At 34.5% G+C, this 16,685-nt stretch overlaps 2 protein-coding genes across 7 annotated transcripts in view; one reads left to right on the top strand and one right to left on the bottom strand.

Annotated features, from left to right (window-relative positions):
• Positions 1-16,685, top strand: part of LOC148651949 (phospholipid phosphatase-related protein type 5-like) — a 64,343-nt gene that overhangs the window by 41,331 nt on the left and 6,327 nt on the right. For 4 of the 6 annotated variants that reach the window (XM_088598317.1, XM_088598318.1, XM_088598323.1 and 1 more), the window contains 4 exons: positions 2,040-2,172; positions 6,173-6,423; positions 11,752-11,928; positions 14,765-14,899. In XM_088598317.1, the coding sequence (XP_088454443.1) occupies positions 2,040-2,172; positions 6,173-6,423; positions 11,752-11,928; positions 14,765-14,899 (696 nt within the window). Of the gene's footprint in view, positions 1-2,039; positions 2,173-6,172; positions 6,424-11,751; positions 11,929-14,764; positions 15,222-15,401; positions 15,542-16,685 lie in introns of those variants that run through there. The other 2 variants (XM_088598319.1, XM_088598322.1) reach the window with 2 other exon arrangements.
• The window catches only part of LOC148651950 (uncharacterized), a 56,031-nt gene that overhangs the window by 21,822 nt on the left and 17,524 nt on the right, over positions 1-16,685 (bottom strand). The window lies entirely within an intron of this gene.

Raw genomic sequence — 16,685 nt, forward strand, 5'->3', positions numbered from 1 at the left:
TTTTTGTCATATCACACTCAGGTGGTAACAAGGAGTGCAAAAAGGGGTATGTTTTCTACCGTTTCAACAGGCATAATATTTCATGATCATTAACAGAGTAATCTGCTAGTAATGAATCATCAAGATGTAACATTTGTATTTCCTTTTGTTTCAGTTTTCATATAGATCCATCCATCTGTCTATTTTCTAACTGCTTCTTCCAATTAAGGGTCATGGGGGACCCAGATCCTATCTCGGCAAGCGATGGGCCTAAGGCAGGTTATGCCTTGGCCGAAATGCCAGTCCATCACTGGGCAGACACACAGGCGAAGACACGCGCACTAGGGCCTATTTTGCCAGAAGCCAATTAACTCACCAGCATGTTTTTGCACTGTGGGAGGAAACCAGGGCACCAGGAAACCCATGCAAACACGGGGAGAACATGCAAACTCCACACAGACAGCAGCCCAAGTCTAGAATGGAACCCAAGGCCCCAGCACTGTGAGGCAGCAATGCCAGCCACTGCTGCTTGCGGTTGCTGCCTAAGATATGCAAAACTGAAAAAAATCTCAAGTCCTCAAATAAAAATTTTATAACTCAGTTTAAAAGCACACTTTTGGTTTCATAGTATTAAAGTATTTTCCCCATAATCTGAGATTTATTATCGTCACAACCTGCTATAATTCAAAGCACAATAAAAGGCTTAAATAAAAGTACCACATAAACCTACCACGAGAGAAACTGATTTCACTTCAGTGTTCAGAAAAATGTGTATCAAGCTATCTGACTGTTCTTCAAAGTTATATTGAATTTACACATTTGTACATTTACACCTAACATAAGGTGCAAGACAAACATTGCATTAATAAATTATACATGTTTTGAATACTGAATTGTTATGTTAGCATTTTGAAATATTGAGCTGTAAGCAAATCAAATATTTTGTACTGTGAAATAATTTGTGACTGCAAATTTACCTTTATTACTGTGCCAGTGATGCATTAAATATAGAGCTGGCAATTTTATTGCTAAATACTTATTCAAAAAGTAAGGAACGTGGCACAACATACTTTAAAATAGCTGTTTTCAAAAATTATTGTTACATTTTATAGTGCCTCTGCTTCTGATGGCTGCTTTTAAGGTATGTTGAAATAGAATAACTATTATTAATACCTCAGGAGGCTGATGACTGAATCTTCAAGATCAAATGTCCACAGTGTTTAAAGATAAAAAAGACACATGGAACAAATGCTCATAGCATTTGTGCTTGACAAAATGACATTTTTGCATTACTTATGTCATTTGCAATGACAGTTACCCAATGTATGTACTTTCAAATGCCTTTAGTACATGAGGAAGTGACAATCTGTCAACCATACATTTCTGTAATGTGTGTATGTTCTTATTTGCACTTAGGAAAATGGTAAAGATGAATGTCTCAACAGCTTTCCTCTAATCTGTGCTAATTCTGAATAATAAACAGACTCATATGATAGTTAAAAAAATGAATAATATATACAGTAGGCTTTGTAAATCAGTAATTCATATTGTTGTATAGTGTCTGACATCTCCAACTTACCATGTCACATACAGTATAAAGCAGTATTGTGTAATTTAGGGTATGACAGTGCAGTAACACTAAAAGAGAGAAGTGCTATACTGTATATTGATTCAATTACAAATGGTTTGCATTTTCACTTTAGAATGTGTAAATATTGTTCAGTGTGTAATGTGTGATTTATAGTGCAGTTCAGTAGTATCGCAATTGATTTTACCTTCTTATTTATGAAATAATCTCCCATCAAATCAGAATGATCAATTTCAATGTGTATCCTACATTTTAAAAGTTCTAAAAATGTGCTTTACTGACAGTATAACATTGCATAAGTAGCATAGGCATATGCTTCTCAGATGCCACTCGAATTCTTTCAGTGAAGGTCACATGCACATGAAACCAATACTTTATGCAGAGGATTTGAGAACTGAATATCATCACTAATTTGCATTATTCCTGAGCAACTTAATTTCTAACTTAGTTTCTCTCTTTTCTCCCTTTTTAGATAACAATTACAGAATCTGTGCTGTTTTTCCTTCAGTATGCTACAAAAGATTTTGACAACCGTGAGAAGACCATAGTCACTGGAGACTGCTGTTACCTCAACCCATTTGTGCGCAGAACTGTCAGGTTCCTTGGTATGACAGACTTTTTGCTAACTGTCACTTCATTTTATGATCAGTAATGTTTACTTGCACGAGAGAAGAAACATGATGTTGGCTTTCAGGAGAAAAATGTTTTGCTTTATGTTAAATTCCAACCAATGTGGACGTTTTCATAATAGGATTCAAATCTCTTATATCACCTAAACATGTTTAATTCTATTATTACTACATTCACACAAAGCACCATGGAAAAATCACAACCTTGTCTTTGATGAAAATACTGTGTTACATGACCATATTTTTGGATGTGTAACACACTATTGTTTTCATGTTAATAAGTCACTTCACATCATGTAGCACCCTTTCATCTGTATAATTAATTTACTTCTGGAATCCTGATGGAATCAGGTGGGTTCCATTCGCTGTCTCCTAGTAAAGTGTGCTCCAAAAATAAGTGTGAAGCTGCTGGCTACAGTATGTAAACTAAGAGGGGAAAAAACATCAATGATAATCTTCATGAGAAAGAAGCACACTTTGTATTCGTCACATATCCCACAGATTCTTTTCTGTTTTAAATGCTTGGTCCAGATGGGAATACTACAAGCCTTATATTCTGTGCCTCGATGAAAATCCCACTCAGGCTGCTTTAATCCTTATTTATTTCCTGCTTTAGTAACTCAATACTATGCAGACTAAATATTCCTGTTTCAAGATGGCTTTTCTCCATATGGTGTTACACTCTTAAGGAAATTCATTGTTTTGCTGCCTTATAAACTAAAAATAATTATTAAATAATGAGTAATGAGTAATGAGTTCTTCAGTGATCAAATGGAATCAGGAGAGCTTATACACATACAATTCATGGAGCTATATCTTTTTGCTTTCTAAGTCTGTGCAAACATTTTCTACACCAAATACTTGGGTGTTAATTAGGTTATCATCTTCAAGACCACATCATTTTCTTGGTGTGTAATTTAGGTAAAATTCGGTTACCTAAATTTATGAGTCAGTTGTCCAAGCCTAGAAAAATATACACACCAGTCCTAAACTCTAGACATTTCCCATGATCACATTTTTCATTCCAGCAAAGCAATATTAGCAAACAGGTAAATTTCAGGAAAATAATGCTTTGGTGCTGCTGGAAATAAAACGAAACTAAATGAAATTGCAGTCTTTTATATTACATAGAAAATTAGCAGAATATTGTCTTATTTGTGGAGGTTAGCTTTTTATCAAATAATTCTACAAATACAATACATGAAAGCTACTGTATAAATTGGTGACACATGTGGTGTAACATACAGTAACTGCAGGCTTTTTCTCTGCTCAGCATCGCCTGCAATCACCAACTACAGCAAAATAATGTATTTGACCTTACAGAACCAGAAGGAACATTTTTTACTGTAGTTTCCCTTTTTTCAGATGACGTCAGTTGCTGTGAAACCTGCAGTCTTTAAAATTTGTATAATGACTCATACTTTTTGAAGTTTAATTTTAGAAATATTTTGGTCATCAAAGTTTGTACCAATGTGAGTTTCATTTTTCCTACCCACCCATGATCCATGAGGCTCGTCATAGATGCAGCATCAGTGTCAAAGGGCATAAATATGGAAATAATTCTGAAAATATAAACAATTGTTGCTGAAATCAAGAAGAAAACCAAATTTTATTTTTTTCTAAAAAACACATGAAATGCTGAGAAGCAATGTAAAGTAAATTGAATTTAATTAGTTGCTGAGGTTCTTTCAGGGCAAGTAGTGTAAAACATCTTTCCTCTAATATGTACTGTATGTTAATATTATGTCCTTCTGGTGATATTTACTAAAACTTTAAACTCTTCTTAAATTAAGACACCACAGAAACTCCCATTAATATTCTAGCAGCAGATTCAAATACAGTACATGGGCATTCATGCTTGATTTACTGTGTAAGTCAAGACTACAAAATGCAGCCAGAGAGATACAGTATATTCAAGACGCTGAAGCAAAATAGAAAACAACAATTAATTAACAGGATGACCTTAAATAAATAAATTCCAGGACAGTGATGATTTCTTCTAGAGTTAAACTGCAGTCCAGTATTCGAAGTGTGAAAGCCAGAGGTCAGACTCAGTTCCTGGAGGTCTACTGTCTTGTTTTTGTTATAGCTTGTTCACTTACACAGTTAGTGTAATTATTTAATTAGCGGTATAATTTCCAACCAGGCTCTGAGGTGTTTTGCAGGTGTCTTTAATGTAGTGAATGTTTAATCAACTGTAAAAGACTAAGAAAATGAACATAATAAATAATCGGATTGTTTAATTTGCTACTCAGAATGGAACAAAAGCCAGCAGACACAGGGCCTGAAGGAGCTGAATTTGAGACCCCTGGTGTGAGCCACTTTCTGCACCCCTTCAGATACATCATATAGTACCACAGATAAAGAAACAGTCCTGCTGCTGCCAACAGGAAACAATGCATAAAGTAAATCGTGAAAAGAAAGCATTCAATTACAATAGAAAAAAAAGAGTGAAAAATACAACTGGACTATACCATCAGGAAGGCATTCTGTAAAAAAACAGCAGGCTTTTGGATAACTTTCTTAAAAAAAGTACCAGCCTTAGATGGCAATGATTTATTATTCCTGCTTGAAGTTTAATTTTTGAAGGCTTTAAGGCTTAGCACCTTACTGATTAGCAACAAATTTCATTTGTGTTTTGATTACTGGCTCTTTGTAGACAAACATAATATCCCCAAGTATACTGTTTTCTAGTTAATTCATTAGTGGCACAACACCATCAATCACGTCTTTCTCTTTTTGAAAGCACAGCACTCTGGGTTTCTCCAAGTAAGGTGATATCAGTCATTTTCTTTTTAAATTAATGGAAAGTAATTGAAATCTGATGTCACTTGACAAGAAATACAACTAATCCAAAACTCACTTTAAAACAGCAGTGCCCCTCTGTTGTCAGCAATGACACTGTTAGAATGTGCTTTCTTTCGAAAGGGTATTTATTTTCATGTATTGTAATTGCTGTTTTAAATGGACTCCATACTGTACTGTATGAAGGCACAACATGCCTGCTGTTGGAAGACAACATCGAACCCTTACTGCTTGTGCTTCAAAATGGTGTCTCTAGATCATGTGACACTGAAAGTTTCTGTAAGCACAAAAATAATTCAAGAAGAGTTTCTGTCCAATTAAAATGTACTGAACTGGAATTCATAATTTGTTGTTTAAGAGCAGATGAACTGTGAATCAACCTTATGGATCTGTAACTGATTTGTGATAGATACTCTATGTCGTCAGTGATATCCTCCCTTTGTTTCTTGTTCATCTTCCTTTCCTTTACCAGTGTTAACATATCTATTCCTTTTTAAATGAAAACAATTTAATTTATGCTGAAAACTTGTTATGAGTTTTAACACGCCAACAGACACATGACTTTGGTTTAAACTTTGTAATGACAAAAAATTGAACATACAGATACGGATCATGAACTGAATCAAATATTTAAGATAGTGAAGCAGATGTCAAGTACATTTGCCTATGATCCCTTTAAATATTTCTATTGTCAACTTAATAAACTAAGCATAGAAAATTTCAAATTAGTGGCCATAGGGAACAGTGTTGAACATACTTTGAAAAGTGCATGGCATTCTACTTCCTGCAAATATCTTAGACAGACAACATGTGAATTTATTTGTTAAAACATATTTACAGTATAATATCCAAACTTGATTTAATTATTGAATGAACATATATTAATACATGGAAATATAATTCCTACATGAGAAATATTTAAAATATTTTATAATGTACTATCACATTTGCGTTTTTGTGTAAAAAATTGATTGGGTTTTATTTGGGTAAGATGAAGTTTCTTTCACTGGTTTGTTTTGTGCTAGTTGTACACTTTTTGTAGAGGATTTGGGATAACATTTTGAATGATCAGAATTGTAATACCTGTTGAGGTATGTGGTAGATCGGAAAGCCATTTACAGTGAATATATAGTAAAGTGAGTCATATAGTAACTCGTTTCTTTCTTTGCAGGTGTCTATATATTTGGACTTTTTGCCACCGATATATTCGTTAATGCTGGACAGGTTGTGACGGGGAACCTTGCACCACATTTCCTCACTGTTTGTAAACCCAATTACACTGCTCTGGGCTGTCAACAGGCCATTCGGTTCATCAGTCACCAGGAGGCCTGCACAGGCAATGAAGACGACATCTTAAGAGCCAGAAAGACATTCCCATCAAAAGAGGCAGCACTCAGTGTTTATGCAGCCCTCTACCTAGCTGTAAGTACACATTGTTAGCATCTACTGTCTAATACTAGTCATTTCATTTTCATCTTGAGTTTCAAAAGTGTTCAATTCGACAGTATTTGATGCTTTATGATTTAAGAATTTATTAATGCTCGTCTCCATGCTTTCAACACGGAAAAAATATTTTTTAATTGAAAAAAAAAGTTTTGATGAAGGTTACACATACTGTACCAGGCTGTTCCTGAAATCTGAGGTTTGCTTCTTTGAAGGTTTTATTGACTTGCAAGAGAGGTTGTCGTTAGACTATACCACACTGGATTACATACTGAGGGCTCCATCTAGTTATTCTGTAAATGGTGCACGGGAGATTATATCTCGAATTCACAATTCACAAAGCAATCATCCTACAGTATTTTACATGTTCTCTGTTGTAACAGGGATCTCTCTTTCAGCTGTGTTTTGGGAACCCAGTAAGTGAATTTCATACAGTGTAAACAAATCTAAACAACAAACAACAAAGCTAAAACCCTTCTATGTTGAACAGGTTAATCATTCCTGTGTCAGTCACACAATTTATGGCAGTAGACATTTTAAAATAATTTCTTGCTTAATGTATGTTGGCATAACTGACTATTTAATAAACATTCCATCAAAAAAACATTTACACTTGTAATATAAAGACCTTCAAACTCATTAGCTTTAGAAACAGAATCTTAAAGAACGTGGTGGGTACAATACCCATAATAATGAATTGCTATGGCCCTTGTACTGTATATTTAGAAATGACAACTGCTAACTATTCTGTTAAATAACTTTATATAGAAGGAAGGTTAAAATATACCTACCTTCTACTGTATTGAGTTTAGAAGGAAGCTTTTAATATATTTAAAGGTCTCATGAAACACGTGTAACACGTAACATGTAACACGTATACAAAAATTATTTTAAAATATTCAAATAAAGAAATGCATTGGTCTTTAGCAATACCAAGATCTCTGGATGATTAGGAAAAAGTTGGACACATGATTCCGGTTCTGTTAATGCTCAGTTAGCCAAAAATACAGCTCTTCTTTTGTCATAAGGCTCATTGGTTCTTGATTGTGTTTATAGTGTTTTACATCTTAGCATACAGAGGTTAAGATTTCCCATAAGTAAATGAGAATTAAAAAATAGTGTTTATAAAGTACATGGTATACTGTACATTTAAAGACATTTTAAAACCATTTATGGATAGTTCTTGGTAATTATATTTAAATATCTCTACATTTGCTTAGCATATACAGTAGGTCTTAAATATATAATCACATTTCCAAAAATATATCCCACTCCAAAGCCATTTTTAGATTAAAGGCAAATAGTAAAAAATGAAGAAAAAAAAAACACTAATACTGCGAATTTTCCTAAATGGGTAAAACTGATGTGATGTGTAACAGCTAGTGTTAAAATTGTCTTTTAAAATACACTGCCGTAGGAATTGAATTGCTTGAAGTGGCACTTTAAAAATTGATTAAAGCCATTTTTGTGCTTTAGTTTTCATTTTCTTAGTTGGAATGTGCTGTCTTTTTTGCTCCTTAACAAGAACATCACTCAATAAAGATCATTGTGCGTAGGGTGTAGAATAGATGACAATGAAATTCTTTCGTTTCAAGATAAAATAATTAGTAACTCAGTGGGGATTATTATTAGTAATATGATTTTTAGCCTCTGCATTGGCTTCATCTGTGACATCTAGCACACAGGGCCTTTTGACTAAGACTTTCTGCCCAACAGGCAATATTTGCATGCACTATTTACCCTTAACATCTGAACAGATTAAGTAGGTCAGATGTTATATTGTTTTCCACTGGTTTTATCCAGGATAGAAGCTGTTATTCTTAATTCTGGAAATCAAAAAGCAGATTTCAAAATACATTGGTTTATCACCAGCTATAAAAAAGCCGTTTAATTGTTTAAAATGTTTGTTTATTGCTATTCATGACATGTACATTATAAAAGCATTAACATATTCCAAAATGCAGCGGCCTTGAATTCTAAAGTTTTGGTGGGACACTAATAACACTGCTAAAGCTAAAAGATTTTTTTGTAATTGTGAAGAATCTTTTTCCTGTTGCTTATATCTATGTAGCATCAAATATTATAAGTTAAATAAATTTATTATTTTAAAAAATCTAATTTCCAAATAATTATTAAAACCCCAGTACAAAGCTGGGTTATTTTGTATCTGCTAAATAGAGTTACCTAATTACTAATTACCTGTGAAAGTGATGGAAATAGCACTCTTCGGTAAGTGCACATGTCTATACTTTTGTCTGTGATAGTAGAGAAATAAAAATTGCAATGGTTTCCAAACAAGAAAGTCTGTCTATGTTCATCGTTTTGGTTGATTAGATTCACTCTATTGAAAGAAGGGAATTAAAGATAAATTTGTTTTAGAACTTGATTACAACAAAGATTTCTCTATCTTTAAAATCCAGCTTTCTCTTTGGACATACAGTACTGTTATTGAAATCATATTCTTGGGAACAGTCACAAACTTCTCTATTCATTCCACACACCAGCCTTGCTGTAATAAAAAATGTCTGTCTCTATAATAAATGGAATATTTTATTCTATGAAATGAACCTATATTCATTACTTGATGCCAAATTGAAAGACGCAAATCTGAAATTATATTAGTAATATGCCCTCTACAAATTCTACAATCGCAAATGATCCATTTGCATCTTCTTAAAAACATATTGCTGTCTAGCATGCCACAATTCAAGTAAATGAAGCCAGTGGCAAAAGCTGGACATGAAAACGTCAAGACGTGTGGAAAAAATGTGGGAAAATATGGGAAATTTAGGAAATGCATGGCATGAGAGAGAAATTATTTAGTGTACTCTAAAAAAACTGCCACTGTTATTCAAATGGAAAAATATTACAAATGAGAGGGGCCATCCACACCATCTAATTTATTTGGTTGCTTGTAGTTAATTGATAGGAGGATCACTTCCATCTATGTACGGCTGGATAGTTTGTTCCACAATCCCAAAACCCTTATTGTTAAAAAACGTCTAAGTACATCCTCTTAATTTCCATTTGTGGAAAACAAAAATAAACTTAGATTGATTCCAGTTACATCATAATCACCTGCCAATGCTTTAGTTTCTACAGTGTGTTGTATTTTGTTCCTCATGGGAGAAACAGAAGGCCTTATTTTAAGGCTAAACAAGTGAATAATTTACTTACTAGTAAAGATCAAACTTTGTGAGTGTAGAAAACAAGCTCAGAAAGTGAGCTTACTAACATCATGTAAATAATGTGTTCTTGCTATGTGAGAGTTGAGACAGTTCTGAATAAATCTCTTTCAAAAGACCTCCTTCATAAATGACTCTCTTGTATCACTAAGAAAACAACCTTCCTTTGAAGAGAATTAACATTACATCAAAGGGTGTAATGATGGCAGAATGTTGACAGATTTCTTTCCCCACAAGAAATAACCTGAAACCAAAATTTAAAGAATAAGAACAACTTGCTAATACTGTACATAGAACTCATCTTATATCACTCCTATGTTTGCTGCCCTTCCCTGGTGGTTTATAGACATCACTGCTCTGGGGAGTTCATTTCTTTTTTATTAGCTTTCCCTGTTTAGCTTACAGCTGGCACCAGCTGCTCTTCTGAGCACCTCCTGGAGCAGGCACTGGATCTGCTGGTGTTGCAGCTGGGCTGCTCAATGAGAAGAATTCCCTCCTTTCGCTGGTTAAAATAGAGTTTCCTTTTATTCTATGAGAGTGGCTGGAGTCAGTCAGATTTAAAGCTGGATGAAGGATGAAAATTCTCTGTACATGTACAGTATGTGTATTATGATATTTGTGTGAAGTATATGGTTGCAGACAGTGTAGGAAGGATTTCAAATTGTTGCTTACAGTATATATTGCAGAAAGGAGAATTCAGTTGTCTTTGTAAATAAGTGAGACAGTATTTATTATAGAGTTTGAGACTTACACATACTGTATCTGGAGACCAATATACAGTAAATGTCATCCTGCAATGCTTAATTTACATCTTAATGTTGAATCTCAGCATTTGTCTTACATACAGTTGGCTGCTACTTTACTTTATATATAAAAGACATAAATAAAAAGACATGTCATTAGGGTTGGAATATGGGTTTTTTCTTGAAAAAAACACAAGCAGTTTCAGTACACTCTTTTCTAATTTAACACATGGTCAAGATATGAAAATACATTAAGGTTTTGTTTCTCTTTCAAGGACAACAGCAGAATGTGTTTATGATGTTTCTAATGTTCCTTCTGTTTAGATATGAATTTTTGTGTTTACGTCGAGGAAACATAATTTGACTGAGTACAAAACAGCTTTGTCTCTTTTAATCTGTGGATTGAATGAAAGTGCTTTTATTCTAGAGGTACTGTACACAACTCCCCTCGGGCTAAAGCAATGAATGCCCTTCCATTATTTCATTACATTTTTATCTTCATCTTCAAGAAATACATTTATATTGTGTATGGCAAAGTATACATGCACAAAAATAATGGTCTGTGTTTCTTCTGGTAGAGTTATCTACTTGATAACTTTCTTGAATACACTAGATTGTGATCATTATCTTCACTACACCTGATCTGTGTTACTTTCATTATGTATAGTTTTCTACAAATGTCAAATAGTTAAAATACGTTATCCTGTACTTTTCTGAGATGATTTATACTGGAAGCATGACATTTAAATATCCATGTTTAGCTCAAGTTATTTATTAAGCTTAGTGATTCATACATACACTCTTAGTTGCCTGGTTTTCCTCAGACCACACTTTTAAATATGTTTTTAAGGAAGCCTGCCTATATTTCTTTTTACAGCCCGAGTTCTCAATGGGATAGTAACCTAGTAGAGTTTGTAACGAAAGTTTGGCAGGGATGACAAGAACCAGGTTCAATCAGACTTGGCTGTCAGTAATTAGCTATCACTCCAGATGTCATTTCCTGTCCTAAAACTCTATAAATACTATACTTCTCTCCCTCACATTTGTCTTTCTGCATCCCACCTCCACCTTTGCAGCTGCCCCTTGGTCACTCCTCACTCCTCATGGGGGTTCCAGCCTCCTCATCCTCTGGGCAGAAGGTCAGCTCTCAGCCTAGCGGGTTAAGCCAAATTTTCACTCAACACTTACTGTGATTCTTGAGTGTTGTTATTCCTAGTGAAAAATTTTAAGAACTGAAAGAAAATGCTATTTTTTGTACTGTATGTGGCTGGAAGTGCATGTTTTAAAGAACTTTGAAAAACCAATCAATGGGATTAATCCAGTTGCTTGGCTTTTATCACTGCAGCATCTTGAAAAACAACTTCGTTTTTATTTCCTAGATGTACATCACCAGCACAGTAAAAGCCAGAGGATCGAGATTAGCGAAGCCTGTGCTGTCTCTGGGGCTGATGTGCTTGGCATTTCTTACTGGAATAAATCGGGTAGCAGAATACCGAAACCATTGGTCAGATGTCATTGCAGGATTTATTATAGGAGTGGCGATAGCAGCTTTTCTGGTAAGATTGCATGTTCCATTGTGTTGGTTCAGGAGGGGTGAAAAAACAGGTCTGTCTGCCTAGAGTCTTCTGAAGTCTTAGTACTGTAAGACGAAACAGAGTCAAAGGAGATAGCAAACTATCCACATGACCTCAGATGGGAATAATGCACTCTTTAGGCTTTTGGTTTGTGCCATGTGTCATAGTCTGTTTTACCAAAATTCCTGTCTATTTGTGGTAAAAACGCACATTACAGTTAAATCACTTTGGCATTTTGGAAGAACATATTGTAGATAATTACGCACTGGCATCACAATGCAAAATACGCTATTAAACAGATTATATATTCACTCTCTGAGTTGATCTTTAAAATCAGAATCCCATCTCTACTGCATGTACATTGTAGAATCGTACACAGAGATGAAACACATGATACTTATCAACTTCTTATTCCAAAAATCTGTTAAATGCTAAAAGGAGACAGCATCAGATAAGATTAAACCAGAACCCATCCTGACAGGGCTTGAGCTCTTCTATCTTGGGAGGCACATAAAAGCAGTCAACAGGAATCAGTGGTACAATACTTCAAGGGATAGGCATTTTATAAAAGAATACTACTTGGTCTCTCACTTCTTATATGACTCCAGGGTAATCATGCATTAGACATTTCTCTTTTCACACTGATTAAATATTGGCCATGATTATGTCAAACACAGTCTAATTGATTGTGAAGGATATTTAAATGGTATTTTATTAAGGTACCACTTTGAACTTCTGTGCCTGAAGGCTGAAGTGAGTTTTCTTAGTCATATAGAAAACAGGATTTTAAACCCTAATATAAATGCTATTTATGTGAACCTAAATATATCCCCTTATTTCTCTAGACTTCCTTTGTTTCAGATCGCTATATACACTATATAAAAAATACATACATATAGTGTAGTGCTTACAGGATATACACAACATAAGCAGGTCTATTCATAAGGCATTAAAAACAAAGAAAATGCTTTGACAGTACTTTTAATATTCAATTATCATTGAACTGCTTGTCTGTACCCAGGTTAAAAAAAATAGAAATGGATTTGGGTGGTAGGAAAGGCACATCTGTTAGCACACACACCCACTGCTCTAAAGTCCACTTCAATCAGTATGTCTCCTTAGATTTTTGCATTTTATAAGTTTCTTTCTGACCCCCTCCAGGATCCTACTTCTTTCAGGGTATACCCTTCTCAAAGATTTTACAATCCTCTTTCTTGGCTGCTCTTCATATTAAACTTTACTCTGACATTACATACAGTACTACTTAGATCTTTTCATCTAATCACTAAGTACTAGAGTTTTCAACCTAATTAATTCCAGGTTTTCCAATTCTGGAATTCAAGTCCCTGTGTCACTACTCTTTAAGAAGCAGGTACTAGAACACTCAGGATCACTCCATGTCACCCAGTCACAATAGGTATAAAAACAATTCAGCTTACGCTGACTCTTCATCAAGCACTAGGTCTTCACTAACAGCACGGAAATTCATTATTAACTATCCTATTTGGCCAGGGACAACGCTCTGTAAATTAACACTTCCATCCCTGGACTTGGACTTGGACTTGGACTTGGACTTGGACTTGGACTTGGACTTGGACTTGGACTTGGACTTGGACTTGGACTTGGACTTGGACTTGGACTTGGACTTGGACTTGGACTTGGACTTGGACTTGGACTTGGACTCCTCATGTATGTCATCTAGACTTCTCTCACACTCAGCCATCTAGCTATTCTTATAAGCCTCTCAATTAACGTGAAGGTGTGGATAATTCCATGCAGAGCCTATCCTGACAGCTCCTCTCCCTCATGTGGAATTTCAATCAGACTAATTACTCATTCAGATTAGGTGTGCCTGATTCTACAGGCTTTTCCTATTAACAGATGGCTCTCACAAAGTTACCTCACATGCTACTTTTTTATAGTTATTTGATATTCGAACAATTTAAAATGTTACATTTTGGAAAATACTGAATGTGTCAAAGACAAAAAATAGTAAAACAATGGTGTAAAGAATGCCCGCCTTTATTCAAATGTAAAATTAGTGATATGGTATTACTTGTATAAATGATTTTATTGAAACATACATACAGAGATACGGAACCAAGCCAGTTTTAAACAACTTTGATGATGGTGTCTTATTTTCTAAGAATGCTTTGATATCTAGAAGACATCAATACCTTTAGTATTCAGAACACAAATTGCATACTACTGTATAACAATTGCATATTAACAGCAAGTGGTTATAATAGCTTAAAATAGCCGTACTACTACTCATCATCATTTTTATAGTTTCTAAATATTACTTTGTCTTTGAAAAATTGAAGCAAACCAATTAGCTGATTTCTGTTTATATAAACAATAGGGTAAATCCATTTGAACATGTTGTTATTTTCAATTCATACTTCTTGCATTTATTATTCCATCAGTGTTGTGCTCCATTTAGTGAAATGAAGTAACATAAAGAAACCACTAATGTTAAAAGAAGATAAGGTTATTCGTGTTACTAATTTCCTGTCAATTTTCTCTTATGGAAATGTTTCATTCTCCACCATTTAATGTTACATTTATGCCTGCTTCAAAAAGCCTTTTCAGAAGCTGTATTTATCAGGGTGGTTAGTTGCTATGGCAATTTTAAGCATAAGAAAAGATAAGTTAGAGCACATACTACTGTAGAACAGGAAGTCCTTAAATAAATGACAGGGAATATGGTGATATTTATTGTTTACGCCATACTGGATTATGATTCTTTTGTAAAAATGAATCACAATTGAAATGTTTTCTTTTATTCTTTTGTACTTCCTTTTTTCCATTATTAAAGGTGGTTTGTGTGGTCCATAACTTTAAAGGGAAGACCTTGCTGAGTGAAAAACCCCAAACTGACAACTTGACTAACATGCCTATGATCAACCTTCCAAGAGTAGAGAGTCCTTTGGAGAAATACACAGCTTCACAGGTAAACAGTGTTTCATCCAAACTGCAATACTTTCCACAACAATTTTAATATGAGCATTCAGCAGCAAAATGGGACGGTATTTTGGGGTTTTGTTGTACAAAGGAAAATCACATTTGATGTCAATATAATCATACATGTACTTTCTACGGAGATGAGTCATGGATTTAACGCGTCTGCTAGAACTTTGCATAGTGAATTGTTAGACATTTTGCACTTCAATTAGATGTGTGTCACATTGTTCTGTGCCAAAGAATGTTGATGGAATGTTATTTTGAATACAGGAAATATTTGAGATGTGTTGTATTAAAAACCTTTTAAACCAGCCTCTGGATTTCTGTTGACAAATGGGCAGCATCATTTAAACTTTTACGAAGAAAGGAATTTTCAAATTAATTAATCAAGTAATAAAGCTGGAATGAAGTTAGCCATTAACAGAAGTATAAACATTATTTTATATGAAACTTTATGTATTTTTTGCTTTTTAATACAATACATGCTTCAGGTTTCACAGCCCTGTGGGATTGGAAATACTGGAGAAGAAGTACTTCAGTCGAACTCTCTTAAAGCTCGTCTCATAAGGTTCTTTACCTGGATCACAGGAATTAACCGGTTCGAACATCTTCATCACACAAGGCAATAAACGTATGTGCGCAACAACGCGCACCTGTGTGAAGAACTTACGACTGCCAGTCTTTGGAGGTTAAGAGCAAAGAAGAATTTGATTTGGCCTGGTGTTCAGTGCCACTGACCTGGCATGGATGGATTTACTACTGATACCCAGTTTGGTAACAAAACCCCATATGCTTTAGCTATTCCAATAATTATTAAAATAGCAGCATTTTAATAATATCCAGAGCTACTGGCAGTCATGACTGAAATTTTGTTTGCTTGCTTTTTTATTAATACTTTTACGTATATTTAACAGAAGAATGCATCCTATTGTCATACATAGACAACTGCCAAAGCATCACTGCTTTGATAAACGTTAGAATAGACATTTATACTGGACTTCACAGTACTTTCCTTAAAAAATAGCTAAATATAAAAACTTTCATCAGACCCTGATTTCATGTTTTCCAAGACAATAAAGCTGCATGGAAAAACGGTTTTATACATTTTTACTTTACACGTTCTCTTTCATTGTGAAATTTTGGGGTCAACTTTGCTGCTTCATCTGAATTCAGTATGAGCATAGCCTAGGGCAATACATTGATGCTGGTCGAGTACAGGATACTAAGTCATCACATTGACAGAAACATGTTTTTGTTACCCAGTGACATCACAACTCAGGCTACATTTTTTGTCGTATGAGACTGATTCACCTTTTTAAGAATTTGAACTAATGTCTCTAAATATAATATCCTTAACATACCCTGAGTTGCTGTGGTGGCAAATAAGTTCTTGGATTTGCATTTTTGGTACAAGTATGACCTAAAACACATACTTGTATTTCATCTGTTCTCATTCCATTTGAGATCTGGCATAAACTTCAAGCATGAACTTTTAAATCACAAAAGTGATTCTGTTATCTTTTTTAGTACTCTCATATATAAACAAAGAGACAAAACATTTGTGGTTTTGTCTGCAATTGGATTGTGCTGAAAATAAGACAGGTCCCCAACTGATGTATGTTTGAAAACCTATACAAAAATTCACCTCACTTTCCCACTTACATATTAACATACAGTGTATCCATGGCAATTTCACAAGTACGATTTTATGAATTTATGAAAAACTTTATTTGCTTTATTCTTTTCTGTCTGTTTTGACATGATTCCTTTGGCAG

This window comes from Lepisosteus platostomus, chromosome 11, assembly GCF_059453375.1.
Source record: "Lepisosteus platostomus isolate fLepPlt1 chromosome 11, fLepPlt1.hap1, whole genome shotgun sequence".
NCBI classification, from domain to species: Eukaryota; Metazoa; Chordata; class Actinopteri; order Semionotiformes; family Lepisosteidae; genus Lepisosteus; species Lepisosteus platostomus.